General features: G+C 42.2%; 1 protein-coding gene across 1 annotated transcript; it reads right to left on the reverse strand.

Annotated features, from left to right (window-relative positions):
- Positions 1 to 135: 135 nt before the first annotated feature.
- fam184b (family with sequence similarity 184 member B) lies at positions 136 to 24,412 on the reverse strand. Its single transcript, XM_034120341.1, has 18 exons — positions 23,988 to 24,412; positions 18,102 to 18,290; positions 15,707 to 16,372; positions 14,853 to 14,988; positions 14,275 to 14,426; positions 12,900 to 13,433; positions 12,004 to 12,111; positions 11,617 to 11,915; positions 9,794 to 9,935; positions 8,565 to 8,684; positions 8,285 to 8,417; positions 7,579 to 7,709; positions 6,408 to 6,523; positions 5,037 to 5,396; positions 4,814 to 4,940; positions 3,805 to 3,912; positions 1,744 to 2,144; positions 136 to 1,234 (listed from the first exon to the last, which is right to left on the reverse strand). The coding sequence occupies exons 1-18, from the start codon at positions 24,135 to 24,137 to the stop codon at positions 1,162 to 1,164; spliced, it is 3,945 nt and encodes a 1,314-aa protein (XP_033976232.1). The 5' UTR covers positions 24,138 to 24,412; the 3' UTR covers positions 136 to 1,161.
- Between the last annotated feature and the right edge of the window lie 557 nt (positions 24,413 to 24,969).

The raw sequence follows: 24,969 nt of genomic DNA on the forward strand, positions 1-24,969 counted from the left end.
TTTGTTTACATAGAAAAAGTCTTAGATCTTTGATTTCAGCTCATGAAAAATGGGAGCAAAACAAAAATGTTGCGTTAATATATTTCTTCAGTGTATTTATTTTTTCAAAACATAAATTCATTAAATACACCGTGTTGTTAATTTGCACAAAAAAAACGAGACCTTTTTAGTTGCTTGGGGTCAGTGAAGTTTATCTTCGGTTAGTTAGGAGTTATGACAAATACATTTAAAAAATAGTATTTATGCTGTGGTGCATTCGGCCATTGTGGACAATGTTGCAAGTCAATGCACATGACTGCTTTAAGGAGATTAGAGCATGAGCAATTTGTCTGCAGATATGAGCTCATTCCTATTGTATAAAGTATATTTTATATAAAACAATACGACTGTAGGTACATGTTAAATCTTGAATTTTTCCACTCAAATATCCATTTGTTAGTAGGATTATATTAGTTATCAGTATGCAGTTAAAATTGTATTGATAAAAAAAAAAGACATTCCCAACTGGTTATTTCATAAGTTTAATAAGAAAATTCACTACGCCATATAAAATTAAACACATAGATGTTTTTATACTGGTAGTACCATGGGTAGTACTGGTCATTTCATACCTATGATTAAAATGTGCATGTAAACCTGGTCTTTCCTTTGCAAAACAAAATATTTTATTCAATTTGTTCAGTAAGATTATCATACATTTTTGCATTGACACAAGCTTCATTTTGGTATGGTGAGTCGTGTGTGTCCGTTTGAGGAGGATCTTGATTGAATACGTCGAATGCTTCCATACTCGGAGACACTTGGTTGTTGATTTCAAGAAAATGTATGTTTGCCTGGAATAATCATGTGATGAGATAAGAGCAAAGGTTGCATTTAAAAAAAGGAAGACTGCTTTAAAAAAAAGGATATGGAGACATTTCAAACTATACAAACAAGATCCAACAGGCCTATGTTCAGAGAAGAGGTCAGGCATGTGTTTGAGAAGCACTTTTTGGTTGAGCTTTGAGGCAATGTTTGAGATGGCCTTGCTGGTGATGAGCCCATATATTTGTGTGTGTGTAGTATGTGGGAAGCAACGGATGTGTATAAGAAGCAATGAACTGTATACGAGGAAATGTACTTGCAGCTGCTGTGTGTGTGTGTCAATGTGTGTAATTGTGCTCAGAAGGAGAAGTATTTGGTGAACCACTCCTGTTTCAGCCCCTCTGTCCCCCTCTGCTCCAGGTAAGGGCCTCTACAAAACACAGAAGAAAACACATGTATTGATTTAAAAATAATCATGATTAATACATCATTCTGTTTATGTTTGAAGCATCATGCTTAATTTAAAACTTGGGGTATATGAATCTATTAAGCTGCACTCTATGATGCATTCATGATAAGTCAGGCCAGTCAACTTGAAATCCAATAGAAGGAAAAACTGAGACAATTTAAAACTAAGTTTCCAGATGTGTGAGAGTGTGTACATAATATACCAATTATGTTAATAAACTTTTTTCATATAGCATTTTTCAAGACAAAGTGATTTACAAGATAAAAAATGGCAGACAATACGAAACAACACTTTTCTCATGTTTATGTTTGTGGATTTCGTAATTATGTGGCCATGTTTTTGGTGTCAGGTGACTGTGGTATCCCATCCTGAATAAGACAGTTTGCCGATATGTTGATATTTTATTGGAGTCATTAGTTCGCACCTCTCCCTTTATGGATTTGACAGCAAAGATATTCAATTGAAATGACCTGATTGATTGGGCCTGTAGGTGTGCTTGTGGCTCATGGCAGGAAGGCGACACGTAGCGGATGCCCGTCTGCGGCGAGGGGCAGACGGGGAGCGGGGCGGTGGGCGCCGGGGTGGGGGGGATGCAGGACGTCCGGGATCTGGTGGAGCGAGGGAGGGAGGGGGAGGAATGTTGGTTGAGGGAGAGGGAGGAGTGCTTGTGTGGAAGAGAGGAGGTGGAGTAGTGGGTGGTGGTCTGGGGCTGGGAGGTGGACTGGTGGGGGAGGGTGGAGGAGGAGTGCTGATGGAAGGAGGAGGAGGAGGAGGAAGACGACGATGAGGAGGGGGGGACGAAGATGCTCCTGTCGTATGAAGCGGCGCTGGGGATGCTGTTGACCCGAGGAGGAGACTCCACACGCTTCCTCTGTTCGGAGGACAAATTCACACATAGTCGATCACAGCATGGTTCAGGTTGGTGTTAGAAAAATAAAAACGCAGTATGTTCAATATTTAAGTTTGGTCAGTTACACTTAAATAATATAAAAACAAATCTTAAATAAGAAGCTCATTTACAGGCTTGCACGATATGTACTAAAGAAAAAACTGTATAACTATGTGCTTTACATTTTGCAATTTAACACTCACAAAAAAAAGTGTAATTTGTTTTCTTGACTGCTAAAACACATAAAAGAAAAAGGGTACTCTTGTGAATTTAATTCAAATATAAGGCTGTTAATATTCTATATGCTTCTTTTGTCAAATAAAAATAGATCAAAACTTACATTTGACATTGTCTTGTTACCATGAATACTTAGTAGCATATAATACATTATATGTATCCACATCTGAAAAAAGTTTTCAACAAACACATTATTTGCATATTTTGTGGGTGGAAATAACTTTTTTTAATTAAACAACAGACTTCTGACCTGTATATGAAGTTACAAATATAATTTTTCTTTAGATGCAGTATGGCTGGTTCATCAAGTTCAAGATGTAGTGACTGCTGTGTATATGTAATTCATTTAAACTGACTTTTTATTGATAAGATGATAATCTCATTAAAATGGAGAGAGAGCATTTTAGCCTCAGCTGCTCAGGTGGCAGTGAGGGATAGGCTGGAAAGTGTGAATTTCAAGTTATACGCAGCCCAACATTTTATTTTATGAGTATCAAACATTCACCCACTGTAGTCTGCAAGCTGTTTGATCTTTCCTTATTTTATGGAGAACAGTGGCTGTGATCAGCTTGAACTCATATGAGTCTTAATATTATTTTAAGGAAGAAGTATCAAATCTTTATAAAAGCTTCAAATAAAAGAAACTCCTGCAGGGTAATTAACCATGTCCTAAACCAAAATCATTGTTAAAAACAAAACCTTAATCCTGCGTCTTTGAAAGGAAGGTGTGTATTTAGCCCCAATATGAGCATATAAATAGTCACCACAGAAGTAGGTCACACTTCATGATGGTTTGTTTTGATCACTTTTGTTTCTAAATCCAAACTGACCAAAGCATCTTTTAGCCGTCAAAAAATAAATAAAGTATTTACCAACAATCTTTCAAGTGTGCACAGGGTGTGAGTTTAATAATAAATGCATTTTTAGTGGCGTGTTATTTAGAAGACATGCCTGAATTACACAATCTGCTTAGATTAACCACAACAGATGGTCTGTGATAATTTAACCATAACAGACACTAATATGAACGAATGCAAGTTAATGCAAACTGAATCATACATTTATTTGCAGCCTCAGAAGCATCCTTTTCATTGAAGCTCATAAATACAGCCGGAGAAAATACACTTTAAGATGACTATTCAAAGTCAAATGGTTCAAGATTACATCATTAATTATTTATTTGAAGCAACCAAGCTTTCATTCTTTAAGAAAATGCTGTATTATTGCTGGCTAAGTTATATGTTTGTTATTATCAGTGATTGAAAGTATGTCTCTGCGACAGACTGCTGATCTGTGGAGTGGGAAGTGTGTCAGAGAGGAACTTGGCTGTGGCCCAGTGAGCACTTCTGGCTGGAAGGAGGCTCTTTTTGATGATTATGTCCACGAGCAGAGCAGACCAACTCACCCTCATGGTTGGCGTGACGCTTCCGGGGCGGGACTTGCTGTCACGAAGCCTGAGGGTGCTGTTGTCCCCGGCAACAGGAGGGTGGAGCTGCAGCTGATGCCGCTCTTCCTGGAGGGAAGGAGGACGAAGAAGGGCTTTCATTGGCCTCATTCACAGTTGGTGCTGTTGTTGTTGTTGTGGTATTAGAGCTGTGTCTGGAGGCTTTACTTGTGTGCTGCTCTGCCTCATGCCACGCAGATGGTAGACACAGCACTCTGGCACTTGAAAAGATGTTTCCTACGCATACATGACCGCTGATGATAAATTAAGGTACTGTTGCTATTTGATTTGAGTCAGTGGTTCAAATGCCCCAGTTTTACATAATCTCTTAGTCACCACTTTCTTTTTAAATATTGCAATATGGCATATCTTCCTGGTTTGAAAGGCTGCATTACAGTAGACTGTTCTGGATGATGTCGTTGTGTCCAAATTGCTGACATTTGTTTTTTTAATTCATTGTGTAAATATTTTGTCACAACACTAAAATACTACTCGGAGCAGAGGTGAAAAGTCACTAAGTATATTTACTCAAGTACTACAGTATACTCATGTTGTCGTACTTTACTTGAATATTTCAATTTTATTCTTTATAAAAATGTCACTCCTATATCTCTGAAATAAATAAATATGATACTTTTACTCAACTACATTCATTTGACAGCATTGAAGTATTAGTAACTAATATTGACCACAATGCAAACTATATAGAGTTTTTACACATTTTTTGTTAAACACAACTTTGAGTTGATAAAAGCTCGACAAAATAAAGATGATTCCCTCTAAGGAAAAACTCGAAATTTTGTATCTAATGATGTCATATAATATATCAGTCAGACAGACAAAATCAGTACTTTTATGTTAATGCTTAAAATGCATTTCCTACAAACACTTATGCAATTTACCTTACTGTATGTAGCGTCCTTTTTGCAGAACCTTTACTTGTACATTTGTATTGTGTGTGTTCTCTCACCACTAGTCGTTTGATGAGCTGGTCTCTCTCGGTCAGTCTCTCCTGGAGCCTCCCGAGCTGCACGTCGTCGGTCCGAGGCTCCCTCCTCCTGCACCGTTCCTCCCGCTCGCGCAGTCTGCAGTTAAATCATATACACAAACACACACACTTTTCTCACATACCCGTCCTTCTTTTTAAACTTTGCGCACTCTATTGTATCTCCACATGTCCCTCCTCAACTCACTCGTTCTCCAAGGCCACTATGCGCGCCTGCAGGTGCGTCTGGGCGCTGCTGTATTCTGACGCCAGACTCTGCAGCTCCTTCTTGTGCTTCTTCCTGATCTCCTCCACCTCCTCTCTCCTCTTGTCCTCCTCCCGTTCCTTCTTCTTCTCCTCATCTGGTTCCTCTTCTTTTACATCCTCCTCTTTCCTCTCCTCCCAGTGTTTCTGAGATTCCTCCAATTTCTCCATCTCCACCCTCAGTTTCTCCACTTCCTCCTTCAAACGTTGTGCTTCTTCTTCCAGCTGGGCGTCTCTGTTTATCCGCAAATCTACGCATTCCTCTTCTTTTTTCTTTTCAGCTTCAGGATTCTCCTGAACTGATCTGATACGAGAAAGGGGATACAAGACAAAAGAAGAAAATAACAGAAATGGCTGACTTAATGCAATAAAACAATTGTGATAAAAAGTGATCCTGAAATTTGACCCAAATGTACTGTTTTCTATATCGTTTATGTGTACTTTCCACTTGTTTATGAATAGATCGCTACAAAAAGTAAAGTAAATGTACAGAAAATAAAGCATTTGTACAATTCATTGTCATACACTGGATGGCATACCTGAAAACTAATTTTAATGGTATGAAAAACACATTTCTTCAGTGAAAAATGATCCTAAATGTTTAGTAAATAAATGAGCATCTAGTAAGCAGAGATAATATAAGAAGCCTGCCGGAAATTCAACAAATCGTAGCCAATGTTTTTAATCTTTAGAAGTATTAATAGTTGTATTTTGATATTAGATAATAGAGCCAGGCTAACTGTTTCGCCTGGTTTTCCATCTCATTAAGCTGAGAGTCGTAGTGATCTTCTCTTCTAACTATCAGCAAAAAGGATATAAGCGTATTTCCAAATATGTCATGCTTTTCCTATAAGTTGTTGCTTGCAATTCAGTATGAAACATTGAATAGGTAAATTAAATAGCAGCTACTTTTTTGAATTGATTTACTATTTGTATTTTTCTTGTCATCCTTTGAAAAAAGCTTGGTTCCGGCAGTCATTTCTGTCTTAAATGTGTGACGCCATCTGTTGTTGTCTGTGTCATTGTTTGTTGTTTATATATTTTATGTATACTGTGTACAGTGCTGTGAAAATGAATTTGCCCCTGGGGACAATACATCTAATCTAATCTAATCTATAACATTACACTGATTATCTTTGGTTTTGGACGGTTGATTGTATAAAACAATCTATTGTACGCCCCCTTTGGTTTTATGGAAAAAATGATTTTTCACTGCTCTCTTGACATAAACAAAGAATATCATAAGGTGAACAGATAATTAAAATAGTTATTATTTTCATGAATGATGTTGAAACAACATCACCACTTCCTTTACCTCTCCTTTAATTGCTTCTTCAGAGCTGTATTTTCTCTCTGCAGCTCCAGCATGGCACAGCGGCTCTCATCCAGCTGTCTCTCAAACACCTGATTCTGGTTCTGCTGCTTCAGATCCTACACACACACACACACACACACACACACACACACACACACACACACACACACACACACACACACACACACACACACACACACACACACACACACACACACACACACACACACACACACACACACACACACACACACACACACACACACACACACACACACACACACACACACACACACCACACACACACACACACACACACACACACACACACACACACACACACACACACACACACACACACACACACACACACACACACACACACACACACACACACACACACACACACACACACACACACACACACACACACACACACACACACCATCTGCCTTTATTCTCAGATTCAAGCAGCATTATGCTGTGTTCTCAGAGCCGTGGAGGTTTTTATTCAAGTGAACGATGAAGACGTTGATTATGAAATGGCTTGTCAAATACATGTATTCATTTTCGTGTGTGTGTGTGTGTGTGTGTGTGTGTGTGTGTGTTAGATATAATCAGGGGTGCACACAACTTTCTCAGTGAGGTACTCAGATGAGTACCTGGAGTCAGTGTTTGGTACTCCAACTTCTGGGCGATTGTCAACGGGGAGGGGGGGGGGGTGGTAGTGGAGTACAGCGTTTCGCAATTGTCAACGGGGGGGGGGGGGTGGTAGTGGAGTACAGAGCTTCGGAGCTACAGAGTGTGCACGTTGTGATCAGCTGTTTTAGCGCAGGGCTGCTGTACAGACCGATGTTAGCAGCAGCCCTGTCTGTGCACACGGAGACCGACTCTGTCGTCCGGGGCTCTAACCGCCTTCTGGAAAAGCTTCACATGTACGTCGGTACGCAAATGCGCTTTGTGACACATGTGACGGTACGCATTTCAGATTGTTGCCGCGCATGCGTACCTGCGTACCAGTTATGTGCACCCCTGGATATAATATTATATTATGCAAGTGAAAGATACACAGACAAAATGATGTGTGAATGAGAGGTGTGTGTTTGTGTGCGTGCTGGCACATCCATCCCGGTAGGTTCCTACACGCAGTGTGTGTGTGTGTGTGTGTTACCTGTTGCAGAGCCATCATCTGTGTGTGTGCTTGTAGTTGTGCTTGTAGGTCTTCTATCTGCTGCATGTGTCTCTGGGTCATCTGTCTGCTCCACTCTGTGTGCTGCTGGGTCAACTCTGCACGCTGCTTATCTGATATAACACACACACACACACACACACACACACACACACACACACACACACACACACACACACACACACACACACACACACACACACACACACACACACACACACACACACACACACACACACACACACACACACACACACACACACACACACACACACACACACACACACACACACACACACACACACACACACACACACACACACACACACACACACACACACACACACACACACACACACACACACACACACACACACACACACACACACACAGAAAACAAAATACATTTGGCCCACTGTAACAGGTACACTTCTGCTGCTGTTGCCATGGTGAAGTGTATCCATGGCAATAGCAACTTCACTGTTGAATTCATAATCTCAATGTGTAAATCGCTCTGTGTGTTACACAGAGCTGTATGTGTATGTTTGTTAATGCTCATGCCTGTTTATGTGTTCGTATGAGTGTGTGTGTGTGTGTGTGTGTGTGTGTGTGTGTGTGTGTGTGTGTGTGTGTGTGTGTGTGTGTGTGTGTGTGTGTGTGTGTGTGAGTCTATGTGTGTGTGTTATACCTAGCTCCAGGTGGTGCATTGTCTGCAGTCTGTTCCTCTCAGACAGCAGATCTTCTTTCGCCTGTCTCTCTACCGCCTGCAGAGCCTTGGCGTGACTGTGCCTCTCCTCTCCTGAAGTCTGGGTTTGGGGCTCCTGTAACACATCGTTTGTTACAGAAGCCCCTCGCTAACATTAAGAGAAACGCACACTCTGGTAGGAGAACATTACGGTGCCTCTTCACTGCAGCGCTTTCATCAGGGCTGTTTAATTATTCATCACAGAGAAATGATTTGAGTGTACCTGCAGCAGATCCCTCAGTTTCTTGTTTATCTCCTTGGTGTCTTGGACCTCTTTTCTAAGCCTGTCAATTTCAGGGTTGCCATGGCAATTTTCTCCCGGGCACTCCTTCTCTTGCTCCGCCTGTGTTGGCAAGAAAAATTGTGAGCAAAGGATTTTTAAGGCTCTTGTGTGTGTGCAGTAATCCTGAATTGATGAATTTGGAATTAAATGCGAGAAGCTGCTTTTGTTTAAGAATGTGCAGACTCAAACAAGCTTTATTAAAATAAATAAATAACTCACTTCATTGTGCACACAAAATAGACTTATGGAACTAATTAAAAGAGTCCTCTAGCAATTTAGCATTTGCACTTCCATTAAGTTGGAGAACAGTTCAATTGATGCAACTCAAATATCCATACTTTTAGTCTGAAGCAGGGCTTCAAAACACTGGATCCCACACATTCAGGACAAAAGCAGGAAGAGTGGTAGACCCTTCCTCTCTGGTAAACTCCTATATCCTTAAAGCGTCACCTAGCAGACTTTCAGACACCAAGGTGATATGGTCAGAGTTATTTTCTCAGAATTACAGAGGTCATTATACAACAGCTTTCACAGGAAGTATTTATCATTACTACAAAATCTAATATGTGGAGTTTGACACATTTGATTGGTCAGGCAGTATAACCCAAGATAAATACACTAAAGATCATTTTGAAGGCAACTAAAGGTGAAGAATCATCTCTGACCCTTAACATATTGTCAGAAGAGTAATTGGCAAAAAATGTGATAACCCGTTTTTTAGGTTTTTTTTTTAAGAACAAATGCCAAATAATTAGCTTGTTCCAGCTTTATAATTATCTGTTGGTTTTGAATAGTTGTTTGGCCATAACAAGCATTTCAAAAACAGCATACTCGGCTCAGATAAATCCTAATAGGTATATTTCTTCGTCAGTCCACAACTAAGTAGCAAACTTGACTTTATCAAAAAAACATTTAGTGGATCAAACTGGATAACTTTAGTTAATCTGGTTTTAAGAACCTTTCAATGCCAGTCTGGAACAGTGGCAGACCTCAGGTTTACTGCCCACATCTTTATCTCTTCTTTCAGATACTAAAACGATTAACTATGAACTAAACAGCAATCCAGTCTGCTTATCAAGCTATAATGAGATTATTGTAGGAGAGAGAAATCAGCATGTCGGAAGGTACTTTGAAGAGGGATCACAGATGGTGGTTTGAAGGTTTCCCACCTTTGACTTCAGCTCACTCTGCTGCTCAGATATCTGGCTCTGCAGCTCCTGCTCTTTGTTCTGCCACCTCTGTTCGCTCTCTGCCACGGCGGCATTCATCTCGATCCTGAACTCCGCTCTGAGACGATCCTCACACTCTGCCCTGCAGGCGTGCATCACAACCAGAAGTGAGTTAACCTACATGCAAATGTTCTACTTATTTCTTCTTGTTATTCTCACTGTTTGGGGCTTCTAACGATTAAGTTTCAAGCTTCATAAATGTGGTAGTAACCTAATTATTTCTCACTTTCCTTCATAGCTTTAATTTTATAAAACCTTGTTTTCTGTTTCATATTAAGCAATAAGTAATTCTGGAGTAGAAACCTCTCAAAACAGGAAAGTCATGTTTCTATTTTTAAAGAATAGACAACAATAATGATACCATACGTTTATAAGAGGGGAAACCTGCATGTTAAAGGTTATTTTAGATTAATTACACCAATTCAAATAAAAGGAATTGCTGTTTACGGCCTGTTTATACAGTAATGAAACAGAAGATGTGTTGAATCATGATATGAGACAAGACAGGAATAATTGCCTAATTGTGAAAACCATTATAGCTAGAGTTTATATTGGATTGTGGTATTGATTTAATTGTCACTTATGTACTGAGACTGTTGTTTTTATCAACATGAATCGTTGTTATCACTGCGGCTTATTTCTAGTCATGTGTTTTACTGGTAAAACATATTACCTGTCAATAAAGCTCATTCTAATTAAAATGATCAAATGTAAGAGAGGAAAAGATGCTGCAGGCATTGGCACCCGAGCAATGGAGCAAGAAGTGCTAATGCACTACATTACATTTAGTTTACGCTCTAATCCAAAGCAAACACTTCAATGCCATAGAAATGCCTACAGAAGCAATTTGGGGTCAACACTTCAACGTGTTAACTGCAGGGCAGGAGATTGAACCACTGACCCTTGAACCTGATACCCTAATGGTATACACCAATTTACCACCTGGGGGAAACGGTTATTTCTTCTAAATCAGTGATTGTCTTAGAAAAAAAACACATCATCATAATCCATGCAAATAGATGCAGCCTTTTCCAATGATCATTACTAAAACGGACTAAAACAAGCTAAACCTGTCGCTGATTGTTGACTTTAGCTTAACTGTGATCATGAAGTGAAAATATAACATAGAAAAAGATAGTTTCACATATTGAATGAACCCTGTTGGCACACTGACACTAGCTAAACTTTATATGAGCTTAAGGTACTGTGGTGTTGTGCGAATGCTGAACTAATTTGTAGTCAGTGTTTGCTAAGTTTGCCAGCCAGCTCCCCTAACGTTAACTTGATGATCAGACAGGATTATTAAGGGGTGAAAACAAGACGTTTGCAAAGTAGGTGGATGAAATAGTTGGCTGTTTTTGTGCCAGGTTAATTTCATTATGAGGAATGTTTAAACTTTAAGGTATGTTAGTTTTCATGGCACCCTCAATCTAACTAATATAGGCTAAACCAGGTGGCTGTGTCTTGATTAACTCCAAGTGGTTAAGTGGTGAAGACAGTTGTTTTGAATTACAATTTGTTTCTGGGGGATCCACAAACCCCCCCTGCCAATTACGTATATATCATTCTGAATTTTGCTTGCCCATTTTAAAACAGGACAGCCGGCTGCTGTTTGTTATGAGCCACGATAGAAATGATTTGCTTCTCAACTTTGATCTTCCCCAGTGCTCTTTAACAGGATGACAGGGGGGGATTACAATCCGAGCCGAGGCTTTGTAATGTAAGCCTAAGCAGTTCTGGCAGGTTGCTGTTTGTTCTGTTACCTGATCCGGTCCTCAGTCTGCCGCTGGCTCTGGTCGAGAAGACTCCTCTCCGTGTTCAGTCGGCTCTGCTCCAGGACTTTCTCCTCCAGCCGGTGTTTGTCAGCTCTCAGGGAGGCGACCTCTCTCTGCTGCCTGTCCCGCTGCCTCTCTCCCTCCTCCTGCGTCCGTGCCAGACGACTCCGGGTCTGATGGAGCTCTTCCTCCTGACGAGAGCACTGCGGTCCACACGAGGCTGCAGCTTCAGGGGCCCCATTTTCTTTCTTGTCTTGATGTTCGATCGCTGACTGCAGCCTACAGGTCTGAGAGCAGAGGAGCTTTAATTTCACATATTACCACACATATTTTTCACTGGTAGAAATGCTCATTTTGTATACGTTAACCTCTGACCTCATTGGAGGCATCTTTCAGTTTTGTCCTCAGCTCCTCTCTGTCCCTCTCCAGCTCGTTGCGTAGCTCCTCAGCGTTCCTCCTCTGTTCATCCAAACGTGCACACATCTTCCAAGAAAATGTGTCATCACCATTATTACATTCACAACTTATCTCCTTTATAGCACTTTAACCCAACTATACTAGTATCACCTTCTTATTACTAAGCCTAATTATTCAATTGTCATGATGAAGTTCACATTAATAAAAGGCTCACAGAGCAGGCAATTATGTGATAAAATCTCATTATATTTCTACATTTAAACGCTTTAAAAATATTCATTAAGGCTGCTCTTTAAAACCAGTGGTGAAGGAGTTGTGATATCTACAATATAGTACATGAAAGAAAAAACCTTAAAGCTACACACATTGTTTGGATTTTTCAGATCTTTGCTTTTTGCTTGCTAATTAATTTAAGATGTTATTTCTTAAGCCCCTCTAAAATATAAATTATTCACTTTGTTGTTGACCTCGTTATCGTTATACGCCTATGACATGCAGCTAACATGGGGTCGCTAAGGCGTAACCTAATTATTTCTGTGAACGCTTAACAGAGTTTCTACGTTTTTCTTTTTGTAATATGTTGCAACTGTGTCAGACGATGAAGAGAAAAAATATTTCTTACAGCGATGTCCTTGTATAGTAAGTAATTAAACCCCAAATCATACTGAAACTGAAATAATTAAGCCGATAGAAGCTGGCAGCCACAGTTACACAGCAGGCTCTTTTGACATTTTTGAAATCACTGCACAATAGGAAAAATCTCTACTTTTACTACTGGTTCCTCTTCCTGCTCTTTAAATGCTCAGACAAGAAAATTAAGTAAACCTCCCCCATTATGAGTGAGGGACGCTGACCTCTTGGTTGGTCTTCCTCTCTGAGCTCAGAGCTTCTTGGACGCTGTGGAGTTCGGCCGCGTGCCTCCTCATCACCTCCTCTATCGCCTTCCGCACCTGCTCCTTCAACCGCTTCCTGTCCTCCTCAGCCTTCTCCACCAATCTCTTCTTCTCCTCCTCCAGCTTCTGCTGCACATTGACCCTCTCCGCCTCCACCTGTTCAATGTTCTTGTCCAACTGTGAGCGAACGCGAACCCTCTCGACCTCCAGTTCCTTCCTCTGCCGGTCCACCTCTTCGTCCTTCTCTCTCCTCAGACGTTCTTTGATACCTTCCACCTCTTCCCTCTCCTCCTCCCTCTCTCTGAGCAGTCTGTTTCTGTCCTTCTCAAACTTATTCTTTTCTTGTTCCCTTTCCTTCTGTACGGTTTCTCTCTCTTTTTCTACCTCCTTCTGCAGTTTGTCCCTCTCGTCGTCTGCATGTTTTTGGATTCGACGCAGCTCCTCCGTCTGGGCCCTCACCATCTCAGAGCGCAGGCTGGACAGCGCCTCAGCATGCTGTCAACACACACAACATACGCTCAATGGCCACTTTATCAAGCAGCACTGTACAATCCTTTTCAACACAGCAGCTCTTCATTAAGGGTTTCCTATTATACCATTGTTAGACATATATTATAGGTCTCAGATATACAACAATTTATAAAAAACATATCTATGAAGTGTTTTGCTCAAAATACCAAACAGATCGCCCATTCTAGCCATGCCTCATACCCCTCTATTTCAGCCCTGTTAGAAAAGTGCTGATCCTGGGTCAGTAGCTTTTCAAAAATTGAAAAAAATAAAATAAAAAGAGGAGGGGGCGCTAATGCCCGCTCAGAATTCTACCGAGATACTCAGCTAAAGGCTGCCGTGAATAAACGGCATATCATGTTCCAAACCACATCAAGGATTATTTCTGAAACATTATCTCAAATGCTTTTTCTCTTGCGGGTTTACCACAAGGTGGGTACCTTTTTATATCCAGATTTTTTTATACATACTCTCTCCAGTACAGCTTAGCTCTGAGTGTTAGCGATGCTTGCTAATGTAAACAAAGACCATATTACTTCCAAAACACGTCGCTCATTGTTTCTGATAGCGCCGTTTCTGATAGGGCCGTGGGTCTAAAGCCAGCCCACATTTCCGATATTACGTCATATTGGCAGCAAATCTGGATCAGCTCCGTTGTACCCCCGTTTTTAGAGATGTGAGTACGGAGGAAAAGAGAGAGGGTTTTGTTTTCTGACACTTTGTGAGTTTTCTGACACACCGGGGACACATATTTATGTATAAAAGACATAAGAAAGTGCATTTTGCATGATAGGTCCCCTTTAAGTGTGTTGGTGCTTTTCTTTACCTGGCGTATCTGCCGGGCGTGGTCGTTGTTCCTGCCACTGCTCTGCAGCTCCAGCTCTCTGTTCCTGCTCTGCATTCGGCTCACCTGGCTCCTCAGCTCCTCCACTTCAGTACACACACACACCTCACAGCCCCCGCGGTTCAGCAGCTCCTCTGATACACACAAACAGAACACACACCAAATAAACACCAACAAACACCCATAGTGAACACAGGCACGTATTGATTGATTATGCATAATAGAAGCAGAATGGACCTACAGCAGACCCATACGGAATGAGGAAGCGCCTAAAACAAAAAATCGTTCTTGTGCAATAAATAAAAATCAGGGCGTTCTTGCTGACTAGGTACGATGACACTTTGATGAAACTGTTTGCCTTTACGGAGGATGAATAATGTGCATTTGTTGCATTTTCTGTATATATTATAATGGCGTGAGGTGAAAACTTAATTAGCGCTGAGTCAGAATGAATCATGGAAATGCACTGAGCTCAGCTGATTTTCGCCGATGTGAGCTTTCTTAAGCAGACAGGTGAGAGGACAGGTAAGAGGACAGGTAAGAGGACGGACACAGACTACCTGCTCTGCTCTGCAGCTCGTCCTCCTGCAGCAGCAGCCTCTCCTTGGCGACCCCAAGCTCCTCCTCCGCCCGCTTAGCCACGCCCTCGGCCTCGGACACTCGCCTCCGATCCAGCTCCAGTTCCTCCTCCAGGTCCTGGACGGAGGCCCGGGAGGAAGTACGGCACGAGGGCAAGTAAGGAGGGCGATGCAGAGGAGTGTGGGTTTCACAAAGAGCACAAGGGAACAGAAAGGAAAAAAGACAGATGAGGGAGAGAGAGAAGCTCACAGACACTTTGACACAGATTAGGAGAAAGAATAGAAAAGAAGGCAAGTTAGAGAGAAGGGGAGGGCAGTATGGGGGATGAAATGTGGTGAGTCAGGGAGCTATCTCTCCCGGCTATGAGCCTTTAATGGTCTGCTGTGCGGGCTTATGTCAGCTCTATGCCAGCTCTCGTAGGGCTTCTTAATGCTCGTCCGTGAGGTGGTAATGGTGGTGGTGCAGCGAATCTATCCTGCTCAAACTACTCATTAGCAGAGAGTTGGCAGTGGGAATAGCACTCAGGGAGGGCAGCCAGTGGTTAGACAAGCAAATCGCCCCCCCCCCCCACTCTCTCTTTGCCTCCACCTCGCTCCCTTTCCCATCAACACAATCATTAGCCGTGTGCATCAGAGACAGGAAGCTGCAACATTTCAATTTCCTTTTACCTCCATTTTTCACAGCATTCTCGTTGTATTATGACTGAGAGGATGATGGGTGTGGTGTGTGTTTGTGTGTTTGTGTGTGTGTGTGTGTGTGTGTGTGTGTGTGTGTGTGTGTGTGTGTGTGTGTGTGTGTGTGTGTGTGTGTGTGTGTGTGTGTGTGTTGTGTGTACCTGGATACGCTCTTGCAGCTTGACTGTGTTCCTCTTGCTCTCTGCCAACCTCTCCAGGTGACTCTCCACCTCGGCCTCCGCCCTCTTCACTCTCTCTCGCAGGGCGCTGTGCATCCCCTTCTTCTCCTCTTCTTCCCTCTTTTCCCACCTTTGCCGCTCCTCCCTCCATTCTGTCTCCATCTTCTTCCTCGTTTCCTCTTGCTCCTCATGTAGATCGTTCAACTTTTGCTCCCATTGCTCCGTCTCTTCTTTCACCGCTCTCCTCTTCTCCTCGTCCGCTCGAACACTCTGATCCCTCAGCACTTTTACCTCCGCTAAGAGTGCTCTCATTCTTTCCGAGTCCTCCCGCTTCTCCGTTTGTCTCTCTTTCTTATTGTCCTCGTCTTTCCTCTGCCTCTGCTCCTCTTCCCGCTGTCTCTCCTCATCAGCTGCTTTCTGTAGCGCCTCACATTTGGCACCCATCTCTTGGATCTGCTCCATGGTCTTCTCGAGTTCTTTGCCCAACCGCAGGCTCTCCTCCTGAGCATCACTGATGTGGGCCTTGGCCTCCTGGAGCTCTTCCTCTGCAGCCTGGAGCCTCTCCTCAAACTTTTTTCTCAACTCTGCCTCAGTTTCACGTCCCCTCTCCTCCGCCTGGATCCGAAAGCACTCAAAGTCTGCCTGTACCTGGAGGCGGAGTGGAAAATGTGTTACACGCTGCACTAACATTCAAAGTCACTGCCCTAAGAGTGTGCATCCTTAGCAGTTGGTTAGACAGCCTTCCTTTAGAACTGCTAGAATTAGTCAGTGCATTTGTTCAAATAAACTGTTTCTTTACTCACAACAACACTATGGAAATCTGTCAAACTCTTGAAGACACCATAAATGCTAACAACATCTTAAACTTCAAATATTTTTGTTGGTGGTACATTTACAATGCAAAAAAAGGTGTACCATTTCATCTCAATGAGATCTGCAGGAACTGCTCGAACCACTGAAATGAACAGTGGAAATAGGAAACAACTTTTTTTTAAAGGCCACAAAGGTTTATCAGCTACACTGTTGACATACTCAGTGAGTAGCAAAACATTATTCCCTGCTTGCACTGTAGATTAGATCAAAACCTTTATTCAGCTTCTCACCTAACTAGCATTCGTTAGTTATAATATGCAGTGAAGACTCCAGAAAAATATAAGATTGCTAAGGAGGAGGTATTTATTTTGCAGGTCTGTTATCTCTTCATAACTTTGCAGGTAAACTATTCGTAGAAGGTAATTATCAGGAAAGCTTTACGAAAAGATATGACCGAAGTCTAATACTTTCTCTACCTGGAGGATTGTGGTAGTATGCTAATACCATGGTCACTAACTTCAGAAAAACACTATAAATATGATGGCTGCCTGCAGTTTTACGATGTTATGTTATATATTCAAAGAGACAGACTGGTGATGTATGAATTTCACAGATCTGATACTTTCCAATACTTTCTGTGGACACAGCATAAGACTTCAACACGATGTTATGTGTATTGCATTGTTACAGTTGTTGCATTAGTTGAACTATGGCCTGCTCCAACTATAATAATGTATTCCTCCTACTTCCAATGTATTCATCTTCTTCTAGCCCATAACCCAGGCTGCACTGCACCAGGATTGTGATTGGTCACCAAATTCAAAAAAACAAAGCCCAAAGAGTGCAGTCATTCAAATATTTTCCATACAGCGATGTATTTCCCGGCAGTTTTCTACAATCAAACCGTGGCTTCACTCTTCAAAATTTATTTTAAATGGTAGGTATTCATTTTTTATCTCTTTAATTGTTTAGATGGATTCTGTTTCCAAAGAGCTCATAAGAAACTCATGTGGGTATTTATGATTCATGTTAATGTTTTATTGTGGTGCGAGGCATGTAAATTAGGGATGAGGTCTATGGCCGGGTAAAGTCGCAGGCTATCTGACTGTTGTAGGTCACATGAGGGGCGGCTCAGATGTGCTGTTTACACATTAAAATACATCGATACAACGTGACCTTGAGGGAGGTCTGTCTATCTCCTGATCAAGAGGGTAAAAGTGCACACACACACACACACACACACACACACACACACACACACACACACACACACACACACACACACACACACACACACACACACACACACACACACACACACACACACACACACACACACACACACACACACACACACACACACACACACACACACACACACACACACACACACACACACACACACACACACACACACACACACACACACACACACACACACACACACACACACACACACACACACACACACACACACACACACACACACACACACACACACACACACACACACACACACACACACACACACACACACACACACACACACACACACACCACACACCTGGGCTCCTGCTCTCTGCTGCTCATGCAGGGAGTCCTGCAGCTCGAGGAGGCGTGTCCTCAGCAGCGACCCCTCCCCTTCGTGACATGTCTCCACCAGGATGCGGTGCAGCTCCTCGTGGTGGACGTGGCTCAAGGTCAGCAAGGCCGCCTCCTGCTCCTCATTCTTCATGTTCAGAGAATAAATCACCTGGAGAGCATCAAGAACACACAAGGAAATATGACACAGTTGTGCACAATTCTAACCAAATATATATTTTGAACTCATCTTTGAGGGATATGTCAGTCTTTTTCTTTGAGGAACAGGTCGGCACCACTTCCCTTAACTCATCTTTGAATATGTTCGTATCTCATACTGTTACATGCCTCCTACAGTTTACATGCCCCAGGAATTGCACATCAAAGATGTCCATGTTTATTAAATGCTCTTTTGTATTTTCGGTTAATGCGGAAGTATTGTTAGGCCATTCAGGCTTTCTGCATTAATATTTTCTTCTTTGTTTTTAACAGTAGCAGAAAAATGTTCGGGTTTTCTGTCCTTCAGGTCAAGAGCTTGAGGAAGAAGGGCTTTCTTGAAGCGTTGTCTCTATTTTTGGAACTAACTGCAGAATAATTTAAAGCTGAAACCGCCAGTCATTGTTGAGTTTAAGCTGACATTGAAAGATTTATTTGGAGGCTGAGTAAAAGATGTTTCCTCTTTGATAAGAAAAGATTAAAATTAGCCTCCTCATTTGATTTGTAAGCACACATTGAGTATAAAACACTTCTGTTTATGGACTATATTTCAGATTCTATTCAAGGTTTCACATTCCTTTACCTCTTACATCACTAACAGGATCTAAATGTACAGTATGTCATTGTTTGTTGATGTATACGTGTGGTGCAGTGGGTTGTGCGTTGGTTCAAACCCCACTGCAGTCAGCATGTCGTTGTGTCCCTGGGCAAGACACTTCACCCCAAATTGCTCCTGTGGGGATTGCCCACAGTATTGAGTATGTAAGTCGCTTGGGATAAAAGCGTCTAACAAGTGACATGTAATGTAATGTAATGTATTTTAATGTTACTTTCTTAACTAAATGTTCTTTGGAAAACAATCCTCAGTATAATTCGACCTTGTTACAGTTTACATCCTCGTGGATTCAGATGATTGCCTCTGCGGGGTTGTTTCCTCTTTATTCATCTAACTCGCAAACAGCAGGAAAACTGACACCAGCACTTCTCCACAAACACAGACATTATGGAGCCAATATTTAGAGCTGGCAGCTTTCTGATAACAAATATTACACTGACACAGACTGACATGGAAACACACTAATCCTCAAACACAAATAATAGAGGTTACATAGCAACACTGACAAACAGTGTTCATCTACTGTAACCAAAGTCCGGTGAGTTAATATAGTCCAGGCACTGAGGCTTCCTGCGGTGATTCTCCTGCCGGTCGCATATGACATCTCTCCACCTCCTCTCAATATAGTCTGTGACTAACACCTGAAATATGGCCCGTTTCTCCCTACTATTCACTTTACCCTCTACGACATGTCTACAGTGTCATCGTATGCGTCTACTGACCCTGATGGCTCACTTACCCACCCTCAGAGGTATGTGTGTGTTTGTGTGTGCATGTTTATGGGTGTAGGAAGGGGACACATAGGCTCATATTTTACCCAGACGCCTCTCTGTCTGCAGCACCCAGCTGGCACAGCACTGCCGGACATTCCTTCTGTGTGTGTGTGTGTGTGTGTGTGTGTGTGTGTGTGTGTGTGTGTGTGTGTGTGTGTGTGTGTGTGTGTGTGTGTGTCCTCCTCTCTCTTACACAGACCCACACACACACTTACACTAACATGGTCTCAACATTGTCAATCTCCATTAATCTATGGTGTATTATTTATAATTCAACGACAGCTATCGTTGATGGATTTGACATCTTCCAAGATTCTAATCACAAACCCCCCTCTCTCTGTCATGTCAGTATAACACTTGTACAGTATGTCACACCAGATACTCAATAACGTCACTGTGCCTGCATTTTTGCTCGTGAACCAAGGGTCATGACTCAAAAGACTGAAGGGGACACGAATAGAGGACAGACTCTGAGGGCAGTGTGTGTGTGTGAGAGAGCTGTTCTTGTATGTTCTCTTATGCCAGTTTGAGTGTGAGAGCAAGGAAAATAAGAGGAACATTTAGCAGGAGAGATAAAGACAGGACAATTTAGCAACCATCCCCATCAACAACCTTACACCCTTATGCGATTAATTAAAATTGAGTCACAAAATACTTTGTAACTTGACTTTGTAACTTCCTCAAATTAAACAACAAGCCCATCAGTGAGTCCTCAGAACCACCAAACCAAGCCAAGCAAATTAAGGACATTTAAAACTAAAACTGCTAAATAAATTGAAGGCTGACAGAACAACGCTGCATTATAGCTGCCAATTTCCAAATGTAATTTGAATTTTAAAATGTAAATATCAAAATATTTGTGGATGCATACTTTAAGTCTAAGTTCAAATTTAAATGGAATAATCGATTTCCATTTTTATTTCCATTCTGACCTAAATGATTTGACATTTCATTTTCAAATGACTCTGCTTTACGGTTGAGAATATTCCAATGTGCCCAATTGCCATTACAGTGTAGTGCTGTTAGGCTGTTTCCCTGACACAAATATATGGCAAATGCTAATGCACGAGCATTAGGCCGAAGCAAGGGATCATCAGTTGGCATCTTTGTTTTAGACATTAGACATTGCCTTGCCATTGTTTAAAGCCCATGTTCAGACACTCTTTTAAATTCCAGTGTAAAAGGTGTCACACTTGGATTGAGCTTTTGGAGTAAATTCTCAAGACACTTGGCATGGCAGCTCACTCAGTATGGACACTTGCTACTGTAAATCCTGTCTCGAGATCCCCATATTGATCCTGCCAATCGATAATGTTATTCATGTATCTTCACAAGCTGGTGCCCGTGCTTATTGACAACAACTACATAGTCAGCAAAGCATGAAATTCATATTTGGTTCTACATTGTAAAGGAGACCTGTGATGAGGCATTTTGAAACTGGAGTGAGATGAGGAGTGAATGGTTGGTGCACAGAGGAGTGCTTAGGCAAAGAGACAAGCAAGCATGCACACTTACATCAGTCCTTCACACACACTCACCCATACCTCCACACATATCAAAGAGGGAACCGGCTGTGCTGGATTACAAAGCAGGGAACATTGTGACAGACAGTGTAAGCTAGATAAGTACAGGAAATCACATAGACAGAATTAGAGCTGCCAATCAAAAGTGCTGTCGTATATATGCACACAAACACACACTTTAGTATGCTACCGTTGATCTCTGTGAGTCGCATAAAGAGACTACTCTCTTCTGTGTATTCATGTGAGCGTGTGCATGTCTGTTCACACACAAGCTTATGTGAACATTCACAACAGCTGGCCTGACATGGTCAGCGCGGCTTTCTTCCCATTGGCTTGTTCCGCCGCGTAAACACACTCCGACGTGCTGCTGGTTTATCTTTAGCAGTACCCATTCAACCAGGGTAGACCCACTTTCAGCAGAGAGAGTCGGGGGGGAAGGGAGATGTGCAAGTCGAGCATAACTGTGGATGGGTGAGTGGAGGAGTTAGGGACAGCCAGACGTGAGGAGGTGTGTAAAGTGCAAGTGCATGAATGTGTGTATGAGCAGGGGTTAATAAATATATAAGGTTACCACAGCTGACCCATTTCCCATTTCCCGCTTCCTCTCCACTCCACACCCCGCCCCCAAAACACTCAAATAAACTTTGTCTCACATGCCCAGCATCCCAAAGCTCTGAAAAAATGCTTACACCAAATATCCGATATGATGATTCTTATATTTCATCAGCACTGGGTCTCGGATTTGTTTTTACTGCGGCCATCAGAGAGCTAAAGCGGGCTGACTGGGCTTGCATAGAGTTTCAAGAGAGAGACATCAGTCCAGGCTTCTTTTTCATAGCGATGGAAGGAGCAGAGGGCAGGAGAGGTAGAAGGACGAGGCTGGCAAATCCCCCTAACAAGCAAAGACACTAGTGCTGACCCCTCATCTGTGTCATCTTTGTTTGTGTGCATCTGAGAAGAAGCTTTACAACACATGCAAGCTCAAATGCAGTAGAGCTGAAATAATAAATAAAATAATCGACTATTAGATACACAGAAAAATTATCAATTCGATATTCGATTAGGTAATTTTCCATGCAAAAATGGTCTCTCAAATATGAGAGCTTTTCTCAGCTTCATATTATGTTAGGCTTACATGTTTAGGTTTTGGACTGACAAGACTTAAGACATAACCTTGAAATTGGAGAAACTGTGAAGGACATTTTTCACTCTATTCTGACACAGTTTCACAACATATTATTTGTTAATGAAAAGATTAGACGAAAATAATAATTGACTAATTTAAAAACTGATTGGCAGATTCAACTATATTGTTTTTATAGTTGTTAGTAATTGCCTTGATCTGCAGCTTTTATTGAATTAAACATAGGAACGAACACACACACACACACACACACACACACACACACACACACACACACACACACACACACACACACACACACACACACACCACACACACACACACACACACACACACACACACACACACACACACACACACACACACACACACACACACACACACACACACACACACACACACACACACACACACACACACACACACACACACACACACACACACACACACACACACACACACACACACACACACACACACACACACACACACCTATTGGCTGCACAGAGGTGAACCCATAGGACAGGATGCAAACTGCACAGTCATCAGTAATTGTCATAGCTCAACAAGCGATGGGTCATGCCCTGCTTCTGTAAGCGTTATTGTTCACCAGAGAGAGGGAGAATCCCCATATAGCTATGCTTACTGTATGAAAAGAGCAGATACTGCTCCTGCTGCTGCAGCTGTCAAGCATCCCTGCCTGCACACTCACACTGTGTGTGGAGGGTAAACAGCAGATGTTCATGCCTAAAAAGACATGATTATAATAACGATAAAAGATGTTTGGATAACCCAGTGAATGCATTTCTGTTACAAAGAATGTGGTGGTTACAGCTTCTTTAATGTGGATGTGTTGCTGCTCTTATCCCTGTCCATTGATACCTTGTTATCTGTGTGTCAAACAAAGACACATCCTTTTGGGCTGTGGCATTTATGCAATCTTTGAAATGTTCTCTTCATTTTATTATTATTCAACCATCTGACATGAATTATAAATCAATGCATGGTGAAGATAATCCATAAATCAACTGATAATTAGTCTACACCAGTAGGTTACTAATTGCCTCCCTGCAAGGTTTGGCTCTCCAAGAGCTGAAAACCTGCAGCCAACATCTAGAGCTCTGACGGATCGCTCATGTCTGATTACTGTGTCAGTCACGAAGACGAATGAACCCTGATCCAAGTTTCAAATCATTATCCCAAGAGATGTTGATGATTTGTAACACAGTGCACATCTAGCCTATAATGGTGTTGAGGCAATGTATATATATAATGCTGCAATATTTACTTACATGTATATTACTAATGCCTATAGCCTTATTCTCCTGTAACTATTATTATTTGTATTATTAATATTATTAAGGATAGTATTTGTTTTTCTTTGTAATCCATATGGAAACAAATTATCTTTCCATAACCATGTAGGGTGATTTCTGTAGGTGTCCCAGTCATATGTAATTTATCCCAGGATCATTAAAGGTCGCCTTCTCGATTGGCTGTGCAGCTTTACTATGTTTCTAGGCATGGGCAGATACTAGTGAGGCAAATCTCAGATCAGCATCAGCCCGACTCTCCCGGTGCCACCGGAGGTTCTTACCTTGGTGAGCTGAGCGATCTTCTTGCACATCTTGCTGTGCATCTGGTAGTCGTACAGCTCCTGCTCGATGTTCGGGAACTCTGCCGCAGTCCCGTTAAGGGAAGAGCCTGGCCCGAGAGGCTGAGCAGCCTTACCGGCGCCTGAAGCCATAATGAACCCCCCCCAGGGAACTTCCACACCGGAGGATAGTCAGAAACCTTCCTGCTGCCTCCTCTCAAATGAAAATTCCCACCAAAACCGTGTCAACTTTTTACTTGTGCATCTCATTCCTCTGTCGGTAGACCCCCTCCCGTGAACAGCAGCTCGCCGGAAAACATTTGGTTGTAGATCGGCGGGGCTCTCGGTTGTTGCCCCCCTCCTCTCTCGGTGCGCCCGGTGCTCGCGGAGGTCACACGCTGGAAGTCCATCGGGGACGCGCTCGCGCCGACCGACTCTTCCGTGCTGTCAACAGATACGTTTTATTCTAAGAGCGAGAATAAAAAGGCATATAGTCCAACCACCTGTCTAGCGGCAGGGGCGGAGAGGGGCGTGTGTTTCCTACGGAACATTACCGGAGACAGCTCGAGAGGCGCACTGCTGCAGTGAGCCCCGCCTCTACCGGCGCTGCTGTATCAATCACCGGGAGGAGGGAGGAGGGTCTCGGGGGTCTGCTGTGTGGTTTACTCCATCAATCAGATAAACTAAACATATGACTGCTGCCTACTGCTTTTATTAAACGGGGGGTATTTCCATCGGCAGGGTAATTCTATACTATTGGCTACTAGCCTACTACCACTTAGAGTCAGAGGTGGGATGTAACTAAGTACATTTCCTCAAAATTGTACTTAAGTACAATTTTGAGGTACTTGTACTTTACTTGAGCATTTCCATTGTATGCTACTTTAAACTTCTACTCCACTACATTTTAAAGGGTAATCATTTAATTTTACTCAACAACTTGTACATTTCATATGTTGAGTTACATCTTAATAAAAACAAATTC

Source organism: Trematomus bernacchii, unplaced genomic scaffold (genome assembly GCF_902827165.1).
Source record: "Trematomus bernacchii unplaced genomic scaffold, fTreBer1.1, whole genome shotgun sequence".
NCBI classification, from domain to species: Eukaryota; Metazoa; Chordata; class Actinopteri; order Perciformes; family Nototheniidae; genus Trematomus; species Trematomus bernacchii.